The 25,874-nt window shown below is 39.9% G+C and overlaps 1 protein-coding gene across 1 annotated transcript in view; it reads left to right on the forward strand.

Moving 5' to 3' along the window:
- Positions 1–19,912, forward strand: part of LOC102037986 (ADP-ribosylation factor-like protein 8B) — a 22,441-nt gene extending 2,529 nt beyond the window's left edge. The window contains exons 2-7 of the mRNA XM_005420913.2: positions 1,832–1,912; positions 10,468–10,541; positions 10,953–11,046; positions 13,441–13,508; positions 16,741–16,811; positions 19,404–19,912. Coding sequence (XP_005420970.2) covers positions 1,832–1,912; positions 10,468–10,541; positions 10,953–11,046; positions 13,441–13,508; positions 16,741–16,811; positions 19,404–19,453 — 438 coding nt within the window. The 3' untranslated portion in view covers positions 19,454–19,912. The remainder of the gene's footprint in view (positions 1–1,831; positions 1,913–10,467; positions 10,542–10,952; positions 11,047–13,440; positions 13,509–16,740; positions 16,812–19,403) is intronic.
- The last annotated feature ends 5,962 nt before the right edge of the window (positions 19,913–25,874 follow it).

The raw sequence follows: 25,874 nt of genomic DNA on the forward strand, positions 1-25,874 counted from the left end.
ATGTTTTCATATGTGTTTATACATCAGTCCTCCACAAATACAGGTACTGCATATTTTTGAAAAATCATATAATTATAGAATCATTAAGATTGGGAAAGAACTCAAACAGCATCAAGTCCAACATTTGACCAAACGCCACTTTGTCAACTAAGCCACAGCACAAAGTGCCACATCCAGTCCATTCTTGAACGCTTCCAGGAATGCTGACTCCACCATTTTCCTGGGCAGACCAGTACCTGATAAACAAGAGGGTTTACTGGTTGGGTTTGTCTTACTACATCCAGCTAAAAACTTCTGTCAGTGCTGGGTATGTGTATCTGTATGAAACTGCATGGGCTTTAATTTTCACTTTTTTTTTCATACTGCTGTTGACAAATTACTGATGCAGGGAAGAAAAAGACAAAAGATGATGAAGATGTATAGTACAGAATTTAGCAAGAAGATTACCTTAAGTAAGGTTAAACAAACAACTGATGGAAGTTGTTTCTTTCCTGAAGGATCTAATTCCAAAATCTTGTGAGACAATCGTGTAACTGTCAAAAGTTATACAACTTTTAAAGCCCCAGATTAAAAATTGTTAACCTTTAATTTTAAATGCAAACTGGAGGCAGAGCGTATTCTCACTCCACAAACAGGAAAGAGAGAAGTTTCAGAAATTGTACAGATCCCAGGAATAGCCCTGGAAGAGTAGGCTGAGAGACACATTGCTGTTCCAGTGCACCTTCAAGCTCTGATCCTCCATTTCTCAGGTGAGAGGGAACTGATGCAGCATGACTACATCCTGCCTTGTCCATATACCCATATTTTCTTCCAAAAAACCCCACTAAAAACAAGTAACAGCCCAGGGCACAAGGGTTGATAGGTAAATGTAGGCAGATAGATGTGGGAGGGCAGTGGCATGCCCAGAAGGTGCTGCTTTCCTTGCTGGATGATTGGAGCACCAGGATTGCTGGTCTTGTTTCAAAGAGCACCTGGGCCTCTACATGGACATAAGTAACAAACTGCCTGTTACTGTGTCGTGTCCAGGAGACACAATAGCTTGTTAATGCTGCATTTTCAAAAGGAAGAATGAGTGATGAGTTTCCTACTCAGATTGAGTTCTGTTTTAATCCTCAAAAGGTGTCTTCTGTAGTGTGTAGAAGTCTGTAAGATTCCCATTGGTTTGATGAGAAATGTCTCTGTTGTGAAAATATTTCCCTGAATTGGGGGAGGAGGCAGCGTTTTTGTGCTGGGGGTTTATGTTTGGGGTTTGTGGCACACTGAGTTGGCACCTTGTACTTTTCTGTCTTAATGGCATTCTCTTAGCTCTGCAGCAGGATTCCTCTGCTGTCACCTATGCAGAAGGAACAAGTCTGCACATACTACTCTCTGCATGGGTAGTTCTTCACTGTTTTTATATTTGGAGTTAAACTACTGGTAACAGTTGTGAGAAACTACAGGAAAAATCACAGTGTAGCCAGTTTTATAATATTTTATCATATTGGGGGTAGGACTAGGTGACCTTTGAAGGTTTCTTTCAACTCAAATCATCCTACAATTCTGTATTTTGCCTGTGCTGCCAAAGGATCAGATAAAGAATTATCTGACGTCTCGTGGTTTCTGGGGTGATCTTTGTTCCTGAAGAGAATAAAAGATCATTTAAAGGGACTGAAATGAACAGTCTTCCATGATGTGACAATGCAGTAATTGAAGTGCTGGCCAATGCTCTTGCTGCAAATGAATGTGATAATTTACAGTATTGTAAAATAACATTTTTTAGATTGCAAATGAGAACCTTTCTTGTACATATCAACTGTTTTATAATAAATACAGTTTTGGTTTTGTGTTCCAGTCGGGGCAGTTCACAGAAGATATGATTCCTACAGTAGGCTTCAATATGAGAAAAATAACAAAAGGCAATGTTACCATAAAGGTAGGTGTGCATGTTTGAATTGATACAAAGTGAATAAATAATAGAGTAATTTCAACTGGAAATATGAAAGACAGGAAATTTCTTTTAAGATTATAGGGTCCCTTATCTATTTTTCTAGCTCCAGACAAACTTTTTTTAAAGCAATAGTAATCTATTTCTTTGTTATATTAATCTGTGTGATTTCATTGTATTCCATGCCAGGCAGAAGCTTTGCTGCACTTTTTTGGTTCAGGAAGGTCATAAAATGTGGAGATACTGAGGTAGCTGAGTTGACTCCTGGGGGCATATCTATCTTCTCTCTTCCCCTTTCCCCCTCCTGCCGACTGTAAGTGAAATCTGGAGTGGCTTGACTCTTAACTTAGGTATCTTAGTGGAGAGTGTGGTTTAGCTCACATGCTAGCTATGCTGAAATAGAACATCTAGCTTAAATCAGTTATCAGAGAACCATCTCTGGCAGCTGTAGAGACACATAGGCATCAAAGTAGAGATAAATCACTCTGGTAGCATTAAGGCACTGCTGTTGTTTGATTATGGAGGGAACCTGGTGGATTGGTTTTAATGAAATTCACAACTTCTAGCTAAAATTAGGTCGAGGGAATCTGGATTTTTGTCTTTATCTTGACTTTTCCCTCCTTTTCCATAATATGTAAGTTCTTTTCACCCTCAGTTCTATAGTTACTCTTCCTCTGGTCTGGCATGACTCCTAAACCACTGATCAAATTCCAGAGGTGCCACAGTCAATAAAAAAGTTACTGCATTCAGCCATAGTTGATAAATAATCCACCGGAATAGGAATTTCCTTTGTTTTTTTTTTTCTTTTGCACAGAAGCAATGAGGCCATGATTGATAGAGAGAAAACATAAAGCATAGGTGGAGGGATGTACCAGTGCTGCTGCAGAATTGTCAGATGTAGAAGAAAACAGAAAAGTTGTCGATGGTTCATTAAACTAGGCAAAAATCTTTTACTAGTAAGCAGTTGTCAAGATAAAGTCTTTCTTGAGGCAGGATACTTCAAGAAGGAACTGACTAATGGTTTATACCAGGGTTATCTGAGCAAATGATATTGCAAGATTAAGTTGTGCAGAGAGGGTGTGGGTGAGTTTCTGTGGAACTGTGCCTTATTTTACTCTGATCTCAAAAGTAATTTTATATATAGTTGCTATTATAGAATTTTTAAGAATAAGGAGATAATGCTAACATAATTAATATGTTTATTAGTTTCAAAAACCGTATTTAATTTGGAAGCCAGTCTGCATAGGATGATATCTTGACCCATTCTCACAGTCTCTCTGCTATAACAGCATTCAGTGCAAGGAAGAGGTGTAGGGGAATATGACTCTTAGGCATAGATGCTTATTTCCCTAAGAGTCTGTCAGGATAAACTACTTGTATGTCATTAATCCTATATCTCGGTTCGAATCTTACAGGTTATTGCTAGATAAGGTTTCCAAATTTATTTTACTTAGAGAAAAATGACATAATCTTTTCATAAGTTGATGACTCAAGAATGATGAGGCAGTGCCTCTTGCTAGAATCCCTTTATGAACTATTTGCAGCCCAGTAACAAGAATTCACAGTGAAATTTTCTTTAGCCTTTTTATCCCAACAAAACAGGTAACCCTTCTCATTGAAATATTATGATATTCAACTGCCAGCTATTAAAATTAATGGATAAGTGTTATTTTACTAAACCCGTGAAGTTCTTTAAACATTACAGGAATGTTTATGCTAAGCAAAGACCTGACATTGTGTCTGATCTTTTTTGAAGGTTTCAGGGGACACTGCAAAACAGAATCAATTAAACTTACTATAAAGTTCAGGCTGAGAAGTCAGCTGGGTCAAAAAGTCATCAAGTGAAAAATTGGCATTCTAGAAGTATTAAGATTGATCACTTTTGGAAGAGTAAGTTGCAAACCTAGCAACTAGGTGATACTAATCCTTTATCTGTTTTTTGCTCTGTTTTGGGGTAGGCCACTAAGAAGGAAGTACTACGCTCATGCAGTGTCACTGCCTGGTTTCTTTACTTCAGTTCCATCTGCAGATTCCATACAATTTCATAAGGCAGAAAGAACTGAAACCCATGGTCTTCTTTCCTTTCTTCTGATTTTGGCAGTCATTTCCAAAAGCTGGTAGATTTATTCTCATTTTTAATGTGTATTTGCACATTAACCTTAATGTGTAAATGCATGGTCACTGACGTGTGTGTGTGTATGAGTATTTATCTGAACCACACTAAAAGAAAAATGCTGATTATTTACTCAAGTCAAAACATTTTGTAGGAAGATGCCAGTTTCAGATGTTCTTGAACTGAAGCTAAACCTGTTTAGAAATGTAAGACTGTCAGCTTAAACCATGAAATGTCAAATTTTGACTTATCAATATGTTTAATAACCTGTCACCTGTTACTTCCAGGAAGAGGAGGCAATAAAGGAAGGATTTTACCACATGGGGTTTGAAATCTAAGCAGGGAACTTTATATTTTGAGGTTGTGGTTGAGGTATTGAAGTACAGGATGCTTTCTAGCATCAAAGCATTTTATGTACTACAATGTAGGGATCTGCTAGAACTATTCTATTGAAGTTCATTACAAAACTGATGGCTATATATTTTTTTCCCTGAGAAAAATATCTGACTGAATTGCTTTGAGATTTTAATTCCAAACAAGTTTTGCTGTTTGGTGAGTGATTTGATTTTGATGGTTTTTCTGGATCTGCTTGGTATTAGCAGTCCTTTTGCTTAGGTGAGATGTACTGTTCAACAAGCTAGACAGCAATTAAAAAAATTTACTTTAGCAAGCCAAGTTTTAAGAACCTCAGAAGACTTGAATTGTGAACTGCTATTTAAAGTGATTGGGAGCCTCCAGCCAAGCAACCTTTGGGTCTTGCAGCAATGGTCTTAGAGCAGTCTCAGTTAAAAGGAAATAAAGCACCACAGACGTGTGTATGCACAGATAATGCCACAGATTGATTTCCCTTGCTCTTGCATTGGTTTTTCTTAAAATAGCGTGGCCAGGCACATTCTGCACTTCATGGCCGTTGTGGTCTGGAGGGAGTGGAGAGCAGGTGCTCAGGGGGCTGGAGCTGGCGGGCTGGGCTGTGGTCACCCCGGCTGTCACCGCTAGGTGCCGGTGTCCCTCCACCACACCCTGCACAGCCTGGCTGCGGGAGAGCACGGCTGAGCTTCGTGCTGATGGCACTTTGCTCTGATGAGGCAGAGAGGCAGGAGAAGGATACCAGCTCTGTGCATTCCTCTGCCAGCTTCCTTTGTTGCAGCACTCCTGCTCTGGACAGTAGTGTTTTCAGGTCTCTATGCATCCTAACAGAAGCAGAATCCTCCTGCTTTGTAATGCTTCCTCCTGCTAGTTAGGATTTCTTACCTGTCATATTGTCATTTCAAGTGCCATGCAGTAATACAAGCTTATGTGTGTACTCTTAAATGTAGCTCCAGCAGTGTTTCGGCACATAGTGGCTATTCTGTGTGACTTGGATCACTCTGAGGAAGCTGTGCTGTGTCTGACCTGATTTCAAGTCAAAGCGGTTATTTCTGTAAAAAAAAAATTTTTGCTGGATGTCCCAGTGTTTAATGATAGTTGTCTGTAAAGAAGAGCTGTACTGGTGGTTCAAAAGGGCTGTGATCCACAGCAGGAAGCCCAGTTACTAGTGCTAACTCCCAGGGATGTTTAGTGTGTTCCTTAGTGACCTGGGTGGTGGGACAGGGTGCACCTTCCACAAGTTTGCTGGTAGCACAAAACTGGGAGGAGTGGCTGGTGCAGCGGAGGGTTCTGCTGCCATCCAGAAGGACCTTGACAGGCTAGAGAAATGAACTGGTTGGACCCTTAGGAAGTTATGGAAGTTCAAGGACTTGGCTTTTGTATCCTGTTTAAAATCCACCTGTTGATCCTTCTAGCATTGTATTTTGTGTCTCTGATAAAATGGCAAATAGCCCCTGATCATTTAGAAATACTCTCTCCCATTAAAATGCCTCAGTGCTTGTTGTCAAGAGTTGAAGATACTTTGTGAACATTTTCTCTTGCAATTCTATTTCCAGTTCTTGAGTGGAAGTATTATGATTGAATTACGAACATTGAAATATGCATATAGCTTTTTTCATCTATTTGATGTGATTAAAATGCCTAAATGGTGTGTTTAAAAGTTGGACTTTATCACCAGTGAGGAGGGAGAACAGAGTTCTTTAAAGGGCCAAGACTGATTTCAAAGAACACGCTGTTCTGAGAAATACTGCCTGCAGAAAATGTAGCCACGTTGCACATTTTTTTTACTATTACGGGCAACTATGAAGGCATTTCCAGTATATAGGATAATAATTAGTAAGTATTCTAAAGTGGTAAGTTATTCTAACTTAAGTTACATGGCTGGTAGGTACTGCAAGTCAGGCTGTGTAGGTTTGTATATACAGGGCAATCTATTAAAAAATTTAAGGTTATTAGGTTTTTTATTCTTCTGTTTATTAGACAAAAAAAAAGAGATATTTTTGGTTGAAGATTCCAGTCTAGAATAGGTGATTGTTTTGGATTTGTCCCTCATGATCTTAGCCAGGTGGTAAGTAACCCAGCCTGAGCCAGTTGTCTGAACTTGCTGGGGAGCAGCGAGTGCTTCACCAGGCAGCTAAGGTGGGTGAAACAAACAGAACAATTTCCTGCTGTTGGTGCCCTCTGAGCACTTCAGTAGCCAAAGAGAAATTTTGATCGCCTGGATTAAATGCCTAAATTTTAGGTGATTAAAGTTGTCTCATGCTTTCCAGTTGCTCCCTATTACACACTGAGTTGGCTGTGAGTGCAATGACTGCTGTGTATGTGAGCTCATTGGTCACATCTTAGGCTTCTCTGTGTACGTTGTGGTAATGGATGTTACTGGTGCTGCCTTCTTCTGTCCAAATACTCCTCTCTGCTTAACAAATTCCTCACCTGTTTGTTTGGGTTAGGTTTTATGGCTGATACTTTCTGCATACTTCCGAGAGGAAAGATACATTTCCAAATTCAAATATTTGTAGTGTTGGATTCATTTTGCAGGTTGAGATGTCTGCATGTAAACAGCTATATGTCTGCAGTGAGGCTTAAGCTCTTTTAATAATAGTCAGAGGAGCTGTCATCAGTGCTGTCAAGCCTAGGGCATAATTCTGTCATCCTAAACAAGATGTTATATCTGATCAGCTCAGAGGCTGTCTAGACTTTGCTGACTAGTGTGAGATTGTAGGTACTGAACCCACACACTGACATCAAGATAGAAATTTGTCATTGTAATCTCTGTCCACAAGAAATCTCCGACCCAGCATATCTGAAAAAAGCCACGTAACGTGACATCTAGAAAACGCTTCTCCTGCAACTTTCTCGTGAACCATCAAGCCTTCCCACAGTATGAGCTAACACAACTAGAGTGTTAATGAACCTTCCTGTAACTGAAAGCTTTCAAAAATCTTTGAATCTATTCATGTGCGTTTTTGCTCAACTGCCATGATAGAGCTCTGTGCAAAAGAAAAGGATCTGCTCCTTAAACACAGCTAATAGCTATGGTCTTACGATGGAGCCTTAGATCCTCCTGAAAAAATTGGAAAGAGATAAATCCAAAGTTTCCTCTTTTAGAAGAATTCAATATATCTCAGGTAAGTACATGGTAAACAATGGTTCTATTCTGGTGATCTAGTTTACAGATTTAAACATTGCGCTCATTAGTGACACTGTAGACCTGCAAGCACAATAAGAATTACTACACTACAGAAGTAGATAGGAATGAAAAAAACAGATTAAAATGCAGTACCAACAAGATATGTGCCTTTGAGATTGAGCCTGAGCAACAAATCCTTGAGATTTTAATCTCCTGTGAGGCAATGGTACTGTGTATCAAAGAAACTTTCTCTCAGTTTGGTCATTTTGTAATCTTTTGCTCATTCTTAAAACCACAATTTTATCAATTGGGGTAAAATTACCTTTAAATATTATGAAACTTTTATTCCTGAGGGGCCAGTAAAAGCCATGGGAGGAATTTGAAGACCAGCCTCTTTTAAAAAACAATCAGGCAAAGTCAACTTCTTTTTATAGCTAGCTGTATATTCAGCTGTTAAGGTTTAATCTCCTGCCTGTCCCCATTCGTACCCAGAACATACTTTTTAACTGTGTATTAAATACATTGGTATACAAAACATACAAGGCTCATGCAAGAAAACTTTCTTTAACACTAAGACCTCTCTCCTTTCGTTCCTGGGTATCTCTTGTATTCTCACAGTTCTGTCTGTTCAGTCGTGTATTATGAAATGGTTTGGTGCAGCAATTTGTGTTTTGAATTAAGTAGTTAACTCTTTCATTGGGTATTCAATATAATAAAGAGTATTAGAAAGTTACTATTAAAACTATTTTAATTTCAAAGGGAAAGAAGTAAGGATTTTTTTAAATTTAATGCATTTATTTTTTTTCATATATCACATAATTTTTACTATGTTGATGTAAATTTGGTTCTAAAGCTCTGTTAAAAACACCTAGTCTATATTGTGTCCTTCATGTTGTACTTTAATGAATAGCTGTAAGCCTGATTAGGGAAACTGACTGGAAATGACTTATCTTTCCATTGTTTCAAGGTGACTTTTTCTCCTAATGAGAGTAATCTTGTTCTGCAGTGCAATTTAATACTGCAAGATATATCATCAAGCAAGGACAAACCCAGGATTTTTTATCTTGTATTATTTATTTTGTGATTAGTCCATGCTACATCATCTTGTAGATTTTCATGGCTATCAAAATTCAAAAATTCTAGTCTGACTACTAGCCTGCCCTATCATCTTTCCCCTTTTTTTTTTCCCTCTGGTTTACCTAGAAAATAATGTCGTTTCTTTTTCAAGACACACAGATGTGCACCAGATGGCTTTGGATAGTTTCAAGGTCTTGATGAGTTATTGGAGTAATTAGTGTTGGTGTAAGTTTTGTCACCTAACCATAATGCTGAATACTCATTACGTTCAAGCTTTTAAAGTATAAAGGTTTATTTTACTAAGACCTTTGATACAGTGCTTCAAATGTCAGTACATATATTAATTGATACCCACTTCATGGTCAGAAACTCTTTCATGTGTAAAATTTTTTGATCTTATTCAGGGGATCAAAAAGCACTCTACATTTAGGTGATGCAATAATTTTATGTTGGAAGGACTGTTAAGATATCAATCAGGGAATGATTTTTACTGGTGAATTGGGAAATACTTCTTTCCAAAATAAGAATATAAGGTATTGAAAATAATATAGAAATTGATACATAAAAATTATTTACAGGCTGTGAAATTAAAAAATAGTGGACATTAATTGAAAAAGGCCTTACCCCATGGGTCTGGGAAGCCTTGCTCTTTTGTGAAAAGCTTTGTTGGCACAGAAGGCATAATTTGGATTTATAGTGTAAATGTGAGGACAACTCTTTAAAAAATTTGTTTCTGTATATATTACTTCCAAATTCGGTTGTTTCTGTAATATATATGCGTCCTAGATCTGGTATACAGTATATATTATTTTGATAGCTAAATCTGCTTAAAATAAGAAATAATTACATCTCTTTGTCCTTGGCAGAGGAACAAATCCATTACTTTTATTTTTCTGTGTTCATCACTGTCTTAATCTGTGTGTCACTTGTAACAGGACTGTCTTTGGATGTAGCTGTAACAGATACATTATCATGTAGCCCTGACCTGCATGATGTATATATGTTGCCTGGTACTTTGATCTGAGAAACAGTTTTGAAACAACATACAGTCATCCACCAAAACCACCATTTTTTTTGCAAGTAAAGTAAAATACGTAACTCCTGTACAGAAAAATAGTGTGTTAATGTTTTAAAAAATTCAGGAATTCCATGGCGTTGCTGGGCACTAATAGCATGTGTAAGTATTTATAGGATTTGAACTTTTGTAATAGGATAAGCAGAATTTGAGCTTTCTTTCTTCAAGAAACATTGCTTAATCACTTCAGGCCTACCTATACTACTGTTTCCTTTCTGGTTCTGATTAATTAATCCTAAATGTGTCTGTTAAAGCATATTTGTTGAACCACTGGGAGAACTGTGGAGGTATTGGAGCTCCTTGGAGTGGGGAGCATCATCCCTTATGTGGATTCAGTCTGCTCTCTGACCAGCCCTTTGTTTATTTACTATCTGTCTTTATCCTTTTTAAAATCTGATACCTTCTTAACTCAGATCTCCCTAGCCACATTAAATATTAACTTGCATAACCGTTTCATACAATGATAATACTTTTTTTTGTTTTGAGACTGTGCATTTGCAATAGTTCCCTTCAGTATCTGAGTAAGACTTTTTTTTCAGTGAGTGGGAAAGGGTAATATTCTCCAAAAGAACATTTGGAGCTTTTAGTGTCACAGGCCTGACATACTCTGTGAATGTGCATGTCCCCCTCCATTAGCTTGAAGGGGCCAAGAAGACCTTTTAATAATATTTTGGAATTGGCAATGCAACCTGCATGCTGCATGTAAGAGTTAATTTATTCTGTTGGATTAGGGCTGTGTAGTTAAAAAGAGTTTTGAGGCTGGAGTGTTCGTCCCTTTTCAGGTGTGGGACATTGGAGGACAGCCAAGGTTTCGAAGCATGTGGGAGCGTTACTGCAGAGGAGTCAATGCAGTTGTGTAAGTTTTCTTTTGTATGTCCATAGAAAATGTACTTTGTAATATATATTATTATATAATTAGATATTGCCTTATGTTATACATAAAGAAAATAGATTTTTTTTCTCTCCACCTCCATCACATAAGAAGACCCAATATAATAAAAGTAGTGTGTTTTGCACGTGCAGCAACCCAGACATGTAAGTAATTGCATATTCCAGGCCATTTTTTCCCCACAGGCTGTATTTAACAGCCTAAATCTGTTATCTTCCTATATCAATATCTTCCTATATCAATAAATGCAGGGCTTATACAACTTTGGATTTTTCTAATGCTCTTGTCAATATCAACACATTTGTCACATTTCAGATGTTTTAATGCAAATTTCTGCAGGTAGTGGTCAATACCATAAATAACTATTCTTTGTTGCAGTTACATGGTGGATGCAGCAGACTTAGAAAAAGTAGAAGCTTCAAAGAATGAGCTTCACAGTTTGATAGATAAGCCACAATTGCATGGAATTCCAGTAAGTATTTTCCTTATTATTCTTACCTGAATGTTGACAGTGGCCTAAATCCTCCTGAGTTGGTTTCTCTGGTCTCTTAAAAATACTAGGTTATATATGATGCAGCCTTGATACATTGAGCGCTCTTAGAAAAGTTACTGTGATTTTTTTTTTCATAGTGCTCAGCAATGTAGGAGTGCTGCTTTGTGTTTACACATTTTCTTGTCTAAAGGTCAGAATAGATTTCTAAAAATTGTGTTTTCACATGGGGCATTATCAGACAGTAGTGGCTTCCAGTCAGTCCCTGGTTGGCTGGGTTTCAGCAGTGACCCAGATATGCTTCTGGCAGTTATCTTATGGCATGTTAGATCAATATTTCTGCAGGTTGCCAGACAGTAACATCAACTAGTGTCCTCTGCCTCTAGAGATTGTGAAGGAGCTTTTTTTATTTGTCCTTACTTTTTCTTGACTTAGTATTTCAAACTAAATTGTGTGGAAAAAATGCAAATATGCATCTGTTCTCCAGTTGGAAGTGTCAAAGAATAGTGTATTCAGCTGGAATTCTAATGAGGAATACGAAGGTGGAGACTAATGTTGTTTATTTAAATGTAATCTGCCAATTCAGGAATCCATCAGGTTGTCATTGGTCTATATTGACATCACCAAATGACAGTTCATACCTTGATTATAAGAAAGAAAACAGTTCCACATACAAATGAGGAAGAAGTAACTCACAACTTGATGGCTCTTCCTTGGCTCCTTTTTTGTGAGCAGTAATTTGGACACTTGGTCACTACAAGTAATCAAAGTTACCTGAGGATGAGTGGACAGTGTAAGGACTTAAAGAACGCACTTGAAGTGTGTCAAAACACTGTCAAAGCCACAGAAGAAACTTCCCATGAGATAAGCCACCACAGCAGGAACGTGAGATAAGCACAGATGCCACAGCAGGCAGGAGCTAATTCCAGGCCTAATAGAGCTGAGGGTTTAGTTAGCATCTGAACATGCTGCCTATCTGGATGTTGCCGCCATGGCAAACTCTGGGAAAGGCAGTGTTTGTGCACATGCTGTGAGTTATGGGAATGGCATTTACACCCCATGGATACCTGGGACTTGGTCTGTGTAAAAATGGTACCTACAGTATACAGTCTGTCTCTCTCTCTCTCCCCCTCCTTTTCTCACACTATTCTCAAAGAAGGGTTTTTCAAGTGATTCACCATCTTTTTTATAAGGTTTGCTATTTTTGTTGTGATTTTATATGTTAATTATCTATTGAAAAAATCCTACAGAAATCGACAGTTATGCTGCTCATGGGGAGTGACATTGCCTGTCCTTTGCACTCTCTTTGCGTGCTCTTTTGCTTCTCACTTTTCCTTACTGAAATGATTGGTCTCTCATATCTTCAGTAGTATTTAATTAAGTTCCTTGCCTCTTATATGTTATAATATCACATTCCAAATGCCCAGCCTGACCCACATAGTAATTTCCAAGGTGCAGTGATGTATTTTTTACTTACTTTTGTTTCATATGTAGTAATTAGTATTGAACTTCCTTCAATTTATTGTGCTCAGGATTTGGCACTATGGATTTTAGAGCAGCGTTATTAATCTGGACTCTAAATTACTGCAAGTAATGAGTTTAATATGTTCCAGATTCATGGGATATAATGGGACAGTCTTAGAATTGTAGCGCATCTGGAAAACAATAATGCAATCATAACTAGAAATACCTTCCATTGTTTACTTTATCTTAGAATGTGCTCAACCCATTTATCTGACCTTGATTTATACTTGAAGCCTTAAATAGGAACTCTGAAGTTCCAGCATCTATTCAGTAAATTTTCTGTGTTTCTCGGACTTAATTCCTAGTGACTGCCTTTCAGATTTCTACCATGGATGCTCAAATTGGACAGAGAGGTGGCTGGTGCTTAGGTGGTACTTGGTTCAGAGGCTGAGCTGTTCAGTTCATCAGTGTTAAGGAACAAGGGAGCAAAAAAACATGGGGAGAATTTTGTCTGGGTCTTTAGGACCAGCCTCTGCTGCTGGGGCCATACTTTTGATTAACATCAGTCTGGTCCTCTGAATTGAATATCCTTTGGTGGTTTGAGTGCACCTGATGCATACTGGCTTCCAAATTTCTTTGCATTTAATCTGATACCATCCTGTAATGCCACCCAGAATGGAGAGATTCACTTTCAGAGGAGACTTTTGATACTAACACACCCAGAAATAATTTGATCCAGTTTTCAGAGGGTATACATCCAGTATCTGGTCCTGACTAGAAGCAGGATTTCCATGATGTTCCCACAGTCATTGGTCATTTTGAATATGTCCAATAATGCCAACAAAAAGTTACAGACAAAAATGAATTTTTATTGTGCCTGGATTTAATAGGTATATGAATTCTTTCTTTCAGGTGTTAGTTCTTGGAAATAAACGAGACCTCCCAGGTGCACTGGATGAGAAGCAGTTAATTGAGAAATTGTAAGTAGCTGGCTTTTGTGAAAAACTGAGACGCTTTGAAGTTTGATATGTAAGTCAAAATTATTGGCAGTCTATGACAATAATTGGCTATAAAAGATGCTATTTTGCATGCTCAGGTATTCCACTTTGAGCTCTGCTGGCGCCTGATGTAGTGATCTAGGCTGAAACTGACGCAGTAGATTTGAATATCTCTTGATTGTTGTTTGGTTGTGTGAAGGTATTTCAGATAATCCTGTTTTCCCATCACTGAGGGAAGAACTGCTATGGATAGTGAAAGGGTCATTTTGACTTCTTGCAGTACAATGCAGGGTCAGTTTAATGCCTGAATGGCATTAGAACTGAGCCATTTCAATCTAGTGTTGGTAAATTTAAGCAAGTCAGGTATTTTTGCCACATATCCAAAGCATAACTTAGTGATTACTGAAAGTAACAAATTGATGCATAGTAAATGTAATTGTAAAGAAAATACACTATTTTGTAAAATAGGATTTGCAAGTCTCATAATTTTAATTAGTAGAAAGTGAAGTTTTGCTATAGTAAGAGTGGTCCAAAGACTGGGCTACTAAACTGAGGCTCACAGAATGGCTGAGGTTGGAAGAAACCTTGAAGTCATCTAGCTGCTCAAGCAGAGACTTTTTCCCCTTGGAGCTGATTGCTCTGGACCATTCCAGACAGCTTTTGAACATTTCCAAGGATGGAGACTTTGCAGCCTCTCTGGGCAGCCTTTGCTAGTGCTTGGTCACTCTCAGAGGTAAAACGTGTTTCTGTATGTTCAAAGAGACCTTCCTGTGTTTCAATTCATGGCCATTGCGTCTTGGCCCATCACTGGGCTACATCTTCTTTACAGGCTCCCTTCAGATTTTGTACACATTAATAAGAAGTTCCCTAAGCCTTTTCTTCTCTAGGCTAAACAGTCCCAGCTGTTCAGCCTTTCTTAGTATGTGAGTTGCTCATTATTTTAGTTATCCTTTACTGGGCCCTATTCGTATCCCTGTTGTACTGATGGTCCACAGCTGGTCAGGTACAGCCTTACTGGTGCTGAGTAAAAGGGAAGGATCACCTCCCTTCAGCCTGCTGGCAGCACTCCTAGTGCACCCCAGAAAATACCATTAGCATTTTTACCACACTGCTTGATCGTGTTCAACCTGGTGACCCACCAAGACTCCCAGGTCCTTTCCTGCAAAGCTGCTTTTCCAGACAGTTGGCATCTGACCTGTCCTGGTGCCCGGGGTTGTTTCTCCCCAGGTGCAGGACTTTGCACTTTCCTTTGTTGAACTGCATGAGGTCCCCTGCCAGCTCTGCTCCAGCTTGTGAGGTCCCTCTGGGTGGCAGCACAACCCTCTGGTGTATCAGCCACTCCTCCCAGTTATCTGTCATCAGCAAATTTGTGCTTTGCCCCATCATTTACAACAAATGAAGACATAGAACAGGATTGGACCAGTATTACTTCTGGTGTACACTGGTAGTCACTAGGTTCCAGTTTGCCTTCATGCCACTGATCACCCAGTGTTCAGCTAGTCTTCAGTCCACCTTGCCGTCTGTGCATCCAGCCCATACTTCCTCATCTTGTCTGTGGGGATATTATGGAAGGCACTGTCAAAGCTGTAATCAAGTCAAGGTGCACAATATCTGTTGCTCTCCTGTCATCTACCAATAGATTTCGTTGTAGAAGGTTATTGAGTCTGTGAAATATTATTTCCCTTGTGTGAATCCATGCTGACTACTCCTGGTCACCTTCTTGTCTGTCACATGCCTGGGAATAGTTTCTAGGATTAGTTGCATCATCACCTTCCCAGAATCAAGGTGGGGTTGACTGTCATGTAGTTCCACAGGTCCTCCTTTTTCTGAAGAGTGACATTTGCCTTCCTCTGCTCTTAGGCACCTCTCCCAGGTGACATGGTTGTTCAAAGTGGCCTCACAATGACATCAGCCAGTTCCTTTATCACTTGCAGGTGTTTCCCACCAGGGCTGATGGACTTTTCTATGTCAAGTCTGCTTATTATTCCCTGGTCAGATCCTTTTTCATCAAGGGTACAACTTGTTTGCTCTTACTCATGATCTCTGGGGTTTCTGAAGGCTGATCTTGCTAGCAAAGGCAGCATTTTCATGTCCTGTGTAACCAGGTCCCCTGTCTCACTGAGCAACGGGTGCACATTTTCTCCTGTCTTCCATTTGTCACTTTCTAGTTTTCTTTGACATCCCTCATGAGATCCAACTTCAGCTGGGTGTTGGCTGACCTGCTGGTGTCTCTGCATTCTTGGACATTGTTTCTGTATTCCTCCCAGGTTACCTGTCTCTGCTCTGACCTTCTCTATGCTTCCTTTTAATTACTGGGTTTTGCCAAGAGCTTATTGTTCATCCACTTAATGCTTTTTGGCTTTTTTTTCCAGGCTAGTTAGGATAGGTTATTCTTAAATTTGGAGAGGAGCTTTGGATATTAGCTGTCTTTCTTTAGCCCTTCTTTGCTACAGAGCCTAACTACATGGGGCTTTCCCAAGCAGATCCCTGAAGAGGCCAGGTCTGCTCTCCTGAAGTCCAGGGAGGTCCCTGTTTAGTTCTCTTCTTTACTACTCTTGTATGGTCTTCAGACTTCTCAGTGCCTTCACTTCCCACCTGCTTCAGGAAAATTTTTTGTGCATGTCTGTGTCGCTTGTGTGAGGATAAATAAATGAAAAAGTAAGAAAGTGTTCAGAAGCTCTGAGGGGGGTTGGAGAATTCCCAGAAAGACGTTAACTATGAATCAGTTTTCTTCCTAAATGTAGAGGCATCCTTTCAGTAGGAGTCAGATGTGATATATTAAGTATCATATAGTAAATATTCTGAAGATAAATGGTGTGATCATTTCAACACTGATATTTTATTGTGATTTACTGGAGAAAAAACTTGGAATTCTAAGTGAAATGAGAAAAAGGTGAATGATAAGACATGGGTAATACTTGTTTGCTACCACAAAATGTTATTTTTAGCTTATGGATTTCTGTGGGTTTTTTTCTCACTATTACACTGACCTAATGAGAAATTCAAATTTTTGTGAAATGACTTTATCACCTTTTAATCCTTAAACTATAAGAAATGCATGGTTTTCTGTTGCAGTGGCATATTTTAAGTATTTAACATCTGAGAATAGAATTGAACCCACAGAGTAAAAAGTAGAAATCATATAATTTAATGGAAATTTCTGTTCTCAGTGTTTATGGGGTTATAACAGTACTTATTGTTTTTGTTTTGGTAGAAACCTTTCAGCTATTCAAGACAGAGAAATCTGTTGCTATTCTATTTCCTGTAAAGAGAAGGATAACATAGGTAAGCTTCCTCTAGTGTCATCAGTGTATGGTTTGTACTTTGGATCAGATCAGGTTTGAACATCTACCTCCACTATATTATTGAAGATCTCAATAGATCTCAATTTACATTGAAAGATATTTTGCAATTATTGTATGTCACTGAATTTGTTTCAACATAGAATTATGTGTAATTAAAAAAAACAAAACAACTTGTTGAAATATTTAGTTCTATGAGAAGTTAATTTGACAGGGAAAAGTGTATTTAAAAGCCTGGAGTAATTGAATCCTTTACAAGAAACCTGTGTTACTTTTGGAGAAACAGTAACTGCATGTGAAGGCCTTCCATGTTGGTGATTTACTCCATACATGGTTTTATTTGGTAAGCAGGTTTTATGAGCATGTGACTGTTCCTCGAACTGAGGGATGGGTGCTTTTTCCAATTGGAAATGCAATGAGTGTATCCTGTAGTCAGTGAAGATCTATCCCCATGAACTTGTCTTCTATCTGCCTTTGCTTTTTGCCTTTTCCTCTCTTTCCTATCTTCCACTTTCCTGTCCCTTTCCTCTGTCATTTTCTCCCATTCCCTTCCCTCCACAGGGCAGGAGGAAGGGATGAAGCACAGGCCGAGCTAGCAGCAGCAGCAATTGTCTAGGGCCATGCTACCTCTGTGCCACCCTTCTCTGCATGCTGCTGAAACAAGTGGTACTGGATGGGATGGGATCCAGCCTGGCTAGATATTTATAGCTGCTATGTGAGGAAACCAGACTTGATAGAAGAGCTGGGAAGCTCTGTAGGGCTCAGCTGAGTGAGGAACTGTGAGAGTGGGAATGGGAAGAAAGCCACTTTCTCTCAGCAGCAGGGGAAATTTCCATCCTCCACAGAGGGAACTAGGTAATGGAGATGGTGAGGAGACTGTACCATGGCACCTGGACTTCAGTGAGCTGGGGGAGAGTTCAGCTGTGCGCGGCAGAGATGTGTTAGGCAGTGAGGCCTTCTCCTGCAAGTGGTGTAGATGACTTGGGTATGTTAGTTAGAAGGAGACCAGACACATATTTGCTGCAGCTTGGGGTGCAGATGTTATCTCTGAGTGAGGGAGATGCACAGAAGGTGCTGCTATGTTGGGGAAGATTAGATTTCAGGAGATAAGGACTGTAGAAGACAACACAGGATAATCTCAGTAGTTGAAGGGCAGTGAATGTGATCAAGGTTTCTGAAATGCTGTGCTTGATCCTTATCAAATTGGCAAGGCTGCAGTGGAGGTTCTTAAAAGTGGGTTTGTGACTGGAAACTAGTAAAAACAGCTTAATTTCTGAAAGACTAATGGAGAAAAACAGATTTTGATCCTAGTCTATCTGGGTGCCCTGGAGGAGAATAAATTAACATAAAACAAGGAGGACCCGGCACGATTGACAGTTAACGGACATGGGAGGTGGGGAGGGACTCTGGAATTCCCCTTGCCCTGGTCGCCATCTTAACTCAATATAACTCAATGGGATTAAAATATAAAACTTGTAAAACCTAACCTTCGAACAGTACAACAGCACGAACTCCGCAAAACAAACGCACCCCAACAGTTGGGTGAGAAGCTAGGGAGACCAAAGGGCTGGAAAGTACCATTTATAAAGAAAGACTGTTATGCTAGCTTATTAAAGTGATGAAACTACTAGTCTGTTTAGGAGAAGACTGGCAGCTGTGTGGTTTTGGCTGATGTCAGTGCAGTTGAATGAGATGATACTGGCTTTTCAGTGTGAACTGCAGCCTAGCTCATCAGGAGGTGTAGGTGTAAGGCTGCCAGTTACTGTGTCCTGAGAGACTGTGGAAGACAATGATATAGTTATTAGCTTTGATACAAGTGCAGTGGGTTGCTTTTTTCTGCAGTCTCAGAGCCTAACCTGGTCTGCAAGGATATTCATGGAGTGCTGTCTTGAACTTAAGACAAATATGGCAACAAATTTCAAATTTGAGGGCTAGAGCTGCTGCTGCCCCCTGACACCCTTCCTGCCTTCCTGACAGATGTTACTGCCTTGAGGCAAAAAAATCTAATCTGCTCATGAATCAGTTTGTGAACTGCTGCAGTTTCCAGCTCAATGCCTTGGATTGCATCAGGAGGGGTGCCAATTTCGGCTATCAAATTTTAGTCCAATGTTGCCTGTCTTTCAGAGACCTTGGACTCTTACAACCTACCTAAATAGTTTCTTAATATGTTGTCAGATGTTTGCTCTTCTCATTCCTTCTGTTTATGTATTTGCCTTTGTTTTCACTCAGCATTTCATTCTAGTCTGGATTTTACAGTTTGTTTTATGGTCATCTTAAATCTTTGCTTTTTCAACAGTTCCTTATCTATCTGTGGCTTAGAGAACTCGATGTCAGTCATTATATTTCAAAAATACAAAATGCACATGATTTAAGAACATAGAAAAATAACCAGAAAAAGGCCACCTGGAGGTTGATATTCTGAACTTCAATTATGTGTGAATGAGAACCTGTGGGTTTCTGGGTTTTGTTTGGTTGGGGCTTTTGTATTTGTATTAACCTGCTGGTGTTCTGTTGTGCTTCTACAGTCTGCAAACAGGCTGTTGAGTTTTTCATTTTGTTTCATCTATCCTGACAGACATAACATTACAATGGCTTATTCAGCACTCCAAATCAAGAAACTGTTGAGGAAACTTTTGCTGAAGATAACTCTTCTCCAATCACTTTGACTCCTATCACCTATACACACTGAAAAGATAAGGAATGCAACTGTCTACTACCAGGACTCACTGTGGTCATATTTGTTAACAGAAGTAATCTGACTTGTAATTTGTCTGTCTGGTTTGATTTTTTATTTTTTTTTAATCCAGATATTTGTCTGCTTAGGTAAAATTCCTGAACGCCTTAATACAAGACTGGAAGAAATCAATAATTTTTTGAGCTGAAATGTTTTGAGTTTATGCATGCAAATTGTCACGTACATAGTACTTTCTTTCTAATTTGAAACGGAATAAATTGTGCAGTGGAAATAAATGACTGGTTTTTTTGAATGTAGCATATAATTATTCACACAGAATTTCTTCCCTCTGAACGCATGTAGTTAAGTACATTCAATCAATTAAATCAATTAATCAATTAAAACTATAATTAAGAGCTTCTTATTTGAAAAAAATGCTGATATTCAGAACACTTTCACATACTCTGGAGAAAAGTCGTTTACTCTGGAAAGTAAACATCGAGACCATCTGGAGAAAAGAAGTTATGTATCTGTAGTTATTTAGCTTTTCCAGTCACTTATGTGAATTATTCATATGAATATTCTTTTGGAATTGAAAAATAAAATATTCTAGACAATCTTGTCCTTCTTTATTGGGAAAGAAAAGAGTCTAGAATTGTAGTGGATATTTTTCTTTCTTAGAGAGTGAGATAGCTGGTGAGATCACGTGCATCTTCTCTGACGTTATTAACCCCCAAAATTCATGGATTTCCTAAGCATTGTTACTCTAAATGAAATGGTATTTGTGGACTACTCTGTCCATTCCTGAATCTTTAGAATTTTCAAGTACACAACATAAAATAGCTGGGATATGAAGTAGGATTAGTCCTTTGGAAACAGATTAAAGAAGCAATTAACTTTTTAAATGTTGATGCTTCACTAACATCTTACAGATATCTTCTTCCAAGTACTTCACTTAAAATGCACTCTGATGGTAACTTTTCTGCAAGTATGGAAATTCTATTTATATATGGAAATTTCATCTCAAGAAACAGTAGACACACTCAGTGGCCAAGTGTTTCAAGGACACTTGCAGATCTAAGAGGGAGAAGTTCAGGCATGGAGTTCTAAAGATGCTGTAAATCAATTGATTGCTGTAGTATTGAAAGGGCTATAAGTTATGTATGCAGTCTTGCACTTAAGTACTATAGAAATAGCAACTTTTTTGTCACTTCTATTTGAGAATGCTTTTAGACTATTGGCTCTGATAAGCTGCTAAGAATGTACAGCACAGACTTGATAAAATCTTTCTTGAGTGTTATATTGTAATGCTACTGCAGACATGGTAAACGTTACTGCACTTGCTGATAATATCTGTGGTCTCACCTGCAGAAGTGTGGCTACAGGGGCTCATTGTTCTGTGGTAACATGAAAATAATTTGGCTAAGTGCTGAGTGCTCAGTACATAAATAAGTGGTGGATGCTTCTGAAAGGGGATGGTGCATATGACCTTCCAAAACCTGACATGTAATCCATCTAATGATAATTTATATGATGAAAAAACAGCACTCGGTGGCAAAGGTGGTGAATTTCAAATGCTCTTGTTGCTTGTGGACTTTGAAGGAGTAGAGCCATTGTAAAACACACTGGAATTGTACTCACTGTGCATACAACACATGGGAAGAACTACTTCTGCACCAGTGGTCTCAACATCCTCCCTGTTGTCATGCTTTTTGGCAGTAGTGCCTCATTCTTCAGAACAATCATCCTGGCCTGGAAAGTCATGCTTCTGGCATAAGAGCTCCCCCTCACCGAATCACTCCTTAATCTGAACCCCTTCTCCCACCCCTTCCTGCAGAAGGCTTGTGGGAGTGGACACAACTTCTTTGCAGGTTTATTGCAGCTGGTATAAAAGCAGTGCTGGCTCCTATCCTTCCCTTACTTTGCTCAGTGCAGAATTTCCTTAGGACGTGACCAATGAAGTAACCTTCCTGTGTGTGATGCCATCAAGTACCAGTGCAATCTAAGAACAGCCCGTGGAGGGAGGAGGTCAGGTTCCAGATGAGCCAAATGAATCTTTGGGAATAAGAGGTGAAAATTAGCAATTTTAAAGTTAAAATTATCCCACTATGCACCATATGCTGATTTTTTTTCTCAATTTTCCTACTGTGTGACCTTGTATCCATACCTTAGGCAAATCAGCACAGGCACTGGTCTCACTGTTCCTGTTTGCAACAGCCTGTCTGTTTTTCAATAATTTGCCTTCAAGTAATTTTTCAGAATGAGCTTAGCTGAAGGTGAGTGTTTACTGTCACATCCAATAGCTGTGTGGGAAAGATGAACTGTGGATGACTGACAGCTGTGGCATCTTAGTTCTGAGACTGTATTGCTAGGAAGGGCTACAGAGATCGAGACCACTGGAGACATCATTGCACCAAAATTGTTTGGAGAGGTCACAAACATGCCAGCCAGGGAGCCTTTGTGCAGGGAGTGTCCCCTTGCTCAGGCAGCAATACATAATGCAGTGCCTCGCATAGATCCACACTCAGTGTTTCAGAAGCAGAGACAAGGAGTGGGCACACTGCTTCCTGCTTCTCAGCACTCTGAGAAGGTGACCGACTGCAAGACAGAGCAGCAGAGGCTGCTGGTGTGCTCTGGTTCTGCCTGGGAGGTGGTGAGTACCCTACTGTGCCCACCCAGCATGTGTGGTGCTGGCACTCTGATCTACATACACAACATCCTCCAGGCTCTGGGAAAAGAGCAGTATTAGGGATGTGGACAGCTGAGGAGATAGGACTGACCTTCAGTTTAGGCACAGCTAGAAATCCCACACCCTACAATGTCAAGAACCCTAAAGCAGCACAAGAGTAACAGTGATACAGACAAGTTTCACTTCTTTTTTTCCTTCTCCAAGTGCAGGAACAGTTCTAACTGTCACCCAGGGTTATAAAGGACCGCCAGGTGCCAACCATCTGTTTTACTTCCAGCACATTTTATTTATGAATTTTTTTCCTGCTAGCGATGTAATTTCCCCCATATTTCTTCTCCATTTGCATTGTGTACTGTAGGAGGCAATCATGAACATAAAATTTTAGTTAAATGATATTAAAAAAAACCTCAAAGTCAAGTTTTTTAAAAATGCACTATAAAACTTCTACATTTATTGCAGAGAGCAGTGACACATACATAATTTGTTCCTGAATAAGCTATTTTGTAAGATGCTGTTTTTTCAGTCACCTGAGCAGCATGTTAAATTGAATGCCTCTGTTCTTCCTTTAGGACAGGGTGTACACAGCAGCTGTCACAAGACTTTCGAGCAGATGATGGAACATATACAAGAATTGTGTATGGTGACCCCAAAATTTTCAAGTTTCTGAAACAGAACAGACTGTAGTTTTGACTCATGTCCCCAGCAGGCCTCTTCTGCCTCTGGCTGTGCCCCAGCCTCGTCAGCATCATGCACACTGTGATCCTGCAAGGGCCAGCACAGCAAACACGGCCTAACTCAGACCACAATGTCTTCACTTGCAAGCCTGTAAGGGAGTGGGGTCTGGGAGAAGGGCTGGCTTCTGGCTGTTTTCTGCACTGTGGTTTCCAGGCCAGTTCATGCCTTGGAGTCAGTGAGTGTCCATCTATACAGTACACCTGTGCAGCATTTGTTCCTATGGATTTCTCTTACACAAATGCCCTCAAAGAGCAGGACACATTTGTACATTTCCCTTCAAGGATCCCAGGGTACACTGACCAGAGCCTTAGAATATCTTCATTATATGTTTATGCTTGGGACCGAAGAAACAGACATACTGTTTTATGGGGAGTGCTTGTGAATCCAGTCTAGAGCCAGAGGTCAACACCACAGAGTGGTTAGTGGAGGACAAGGTATTGAAATCAAGTGAGTGTGAGGTGTCCTTACATCCTCCTTACCTCTGGAGAAGGATGGTTTTAAGATCTGTGGGGCAATGAATAAGAACATCATGTGACGTCAAATGTGTTATGATCAAATTTTATCCCTGGCAAGAGATGGTGTTGCGCTATGCAAATCAAATGATTCATGTCATCATGGACTACCCATCACTAGTAAATTAAAAGAACACAGGCTCTCAGAAGATACAGTCATCTAGAAGCCTCAGGGCATAGGGTAGGGTAAGCTACTTTTGTTTTCCTCCACTGCAGAAGAAATGAGAGATCTCTGAGGAGTCATACTCTGTTCCCTCAGCAGATACAAGGACTCCATGACAGACTGCAGACCGGATTCTGTTGTGTTTTCAGCTTTAAGCAGAAGCCTTTCCAGATTACTTGTAACACACTGACAATGGTGTTACCCTCAAAAGCAGCAAGCTCTGCCTTTTTCAGTTGGTCCCCTGCCAAGACAGGCATTTTCTCCTGCAACTCAGACAAGTGACCTGGCAGTTGTCGATTCTGGCTTTAACCCTTTTCAGGAGCTGCTGTTTATTTCCATTCTCTCTACACTTTGTTTCCTGGTAAAATGGGCATAATCCAAAGTGTCTTCTCAGTGCTAAAATCATCTTGACAGAAAGCATCATATCCCATTTCTTGAGGACACTGTCTTCATTGCAGCATCACATACAGGACCCCAGGAATAAAAGGGAATCTGGAACTGAGCTAGCAAGAAAAGCTGAAGAGGAAATGCAGTCCAAGTTTCATGGGCAATGTGAGGAAACATGAGTTTGTGGTGTGCTATCATCAGGGGTAGTCCCTTCACCATGCCCCAGTTCTGCAAAGAGCTGTGGCAGAGCCAAGCAGCAGACAGTGGCAGCCCTTGAGTGCTGCATGCTTGGACAGCATCCAAGCCCCTCATTTATCCCAACCTTTTCTCTATCTGTGTGGTTGCATTTTTCTGGCCCTGGAATACTGCCTTTCTTGCCTTTTCAGGTGTGGCTGCTGATTAGGTCTTCACCAGCTCCTGAGGAAGGGCAGAAAGCTGATGCTGCCATGGTGCTGTGGCAGCTGAGGGGGTTGGCCAGCACCCTCCTCAAGGCTCAGTGCTTCCTGAGCCTTGCAGGCCTGATGGCTTGGAAAAGAAGAAGGACAGGAGATGTGCAGCTCATGGCAGCCATCAGTGAGTCTCTGCTCTCTACTTGGAAAGGAGAGAGCAGGATAAGGAAGACTACTACCCTGCTGTGCAGTTTCTCCATGATCAGTTGGGTGCCAGACTCTTTGTGACATGATTAGGAAATCCTCCTTGCCGGCACCTGGAGGTGCACTCATTCTGATGAAGGATGGGGTCATTTGTTATGTCTGAGAAATTTTGAAGAAGCGCAGCTTTTAATAGAGTGGACAGGCAGTCCTGTGACCTCCCATGGAACAGACTTTGTCCAGCTGCTGCTGGGATGCACTGGTGGTCTTGGTCCCTCTGGAGGTGACTGTCAGCCAGCAGAAGCATTTGGATTCGCACTGAAATAAAACATTGAGAAGGGTTAGCCATCTCTGTATAGATTTTCCCAATATGTCTCCAGGGCCATGATGTGTGGACAAGGTGTGCGACTGTTTAATATTTTGGTTTGAGAGCGGCTGTGCTGGATGGATCTATTTTTCGTGGGCTTTTCATGTTCCCAGCACATCCTGTGATGGAGTCAAAGCTCCGCTGAGTTGAAGAAATAGGCAAGTGATTTCTCTGTAATCTTTGAACACCTAATCCTTGCTAATAGAGGCAATTTGTTCCTGGGACTTAAAGGTAGTCATTTAGAAAATGCTTTTGTTTCTTGTCTGAGTTGGACCATATTGCACCTAGTGCATATAATTTTGAAAAATGGTCCCCAAGGAGGGTAGCTTGTCTACCTTTGAGTTTCAAAAACTGAAGCACCATGATGCATCTATGTAGGCAGTAGTCTTTGTCAGGGTAAGTTATTTGCAGATAAGTACACTTGAAGTAAGTAGATTTGTTAAGCAGCATTGCCTGACTCTTTGCTTATTGTTATCTATAGATTTCAGGGAAAGTATTTTCACTCTAGTGGAGAACAAGTCAATATATTTCCCTAATCCATCCCTCAATGTAAAACCAGGCACGTGCACTGCTGGTATTTAAAGTTATTTGCCAATTAAAGGACAAAAAGTCCTAATTTGCAGCATGTCACTTGATTTGGAGGTAGCATGGTGCAGCCATATTGGACCAAGAACTGCATTGCAAAGATCCAAGAATAAAAGATCTCCCATGTTTTCAAACAGCCTGTTCCTTGAAATGTTGATAACATTACCTAAGCAAGGTTATCCTCCTTATATGCTATGGAGAAGTGCTCCTCTAGTCTGAAAAAGAGACTGGAGTAGATCCTAAAGCAGTCAAGATCATTTATGCAGCATCTTGTACCTTCCTTCATCTTTTTTTTCTTCCCAAAGTTTGTATCAGTAGCGTTTGAATAGAGTATTTTAAAACAC

This window comes from Geospiza fortis, unplaced genomic scaffold (genome assembly GCF_000277835.1).
Source record: "Geospiza fortis unplaced genomic scaffold, GeoFor_1.0 scaffold195, whole genome shotgun sequence".
NCBI lineage: Eukaryota > Metazoa > Chordata > Aves > Passeriformes > Thraupidae > Geospiza > Geospiza fortis.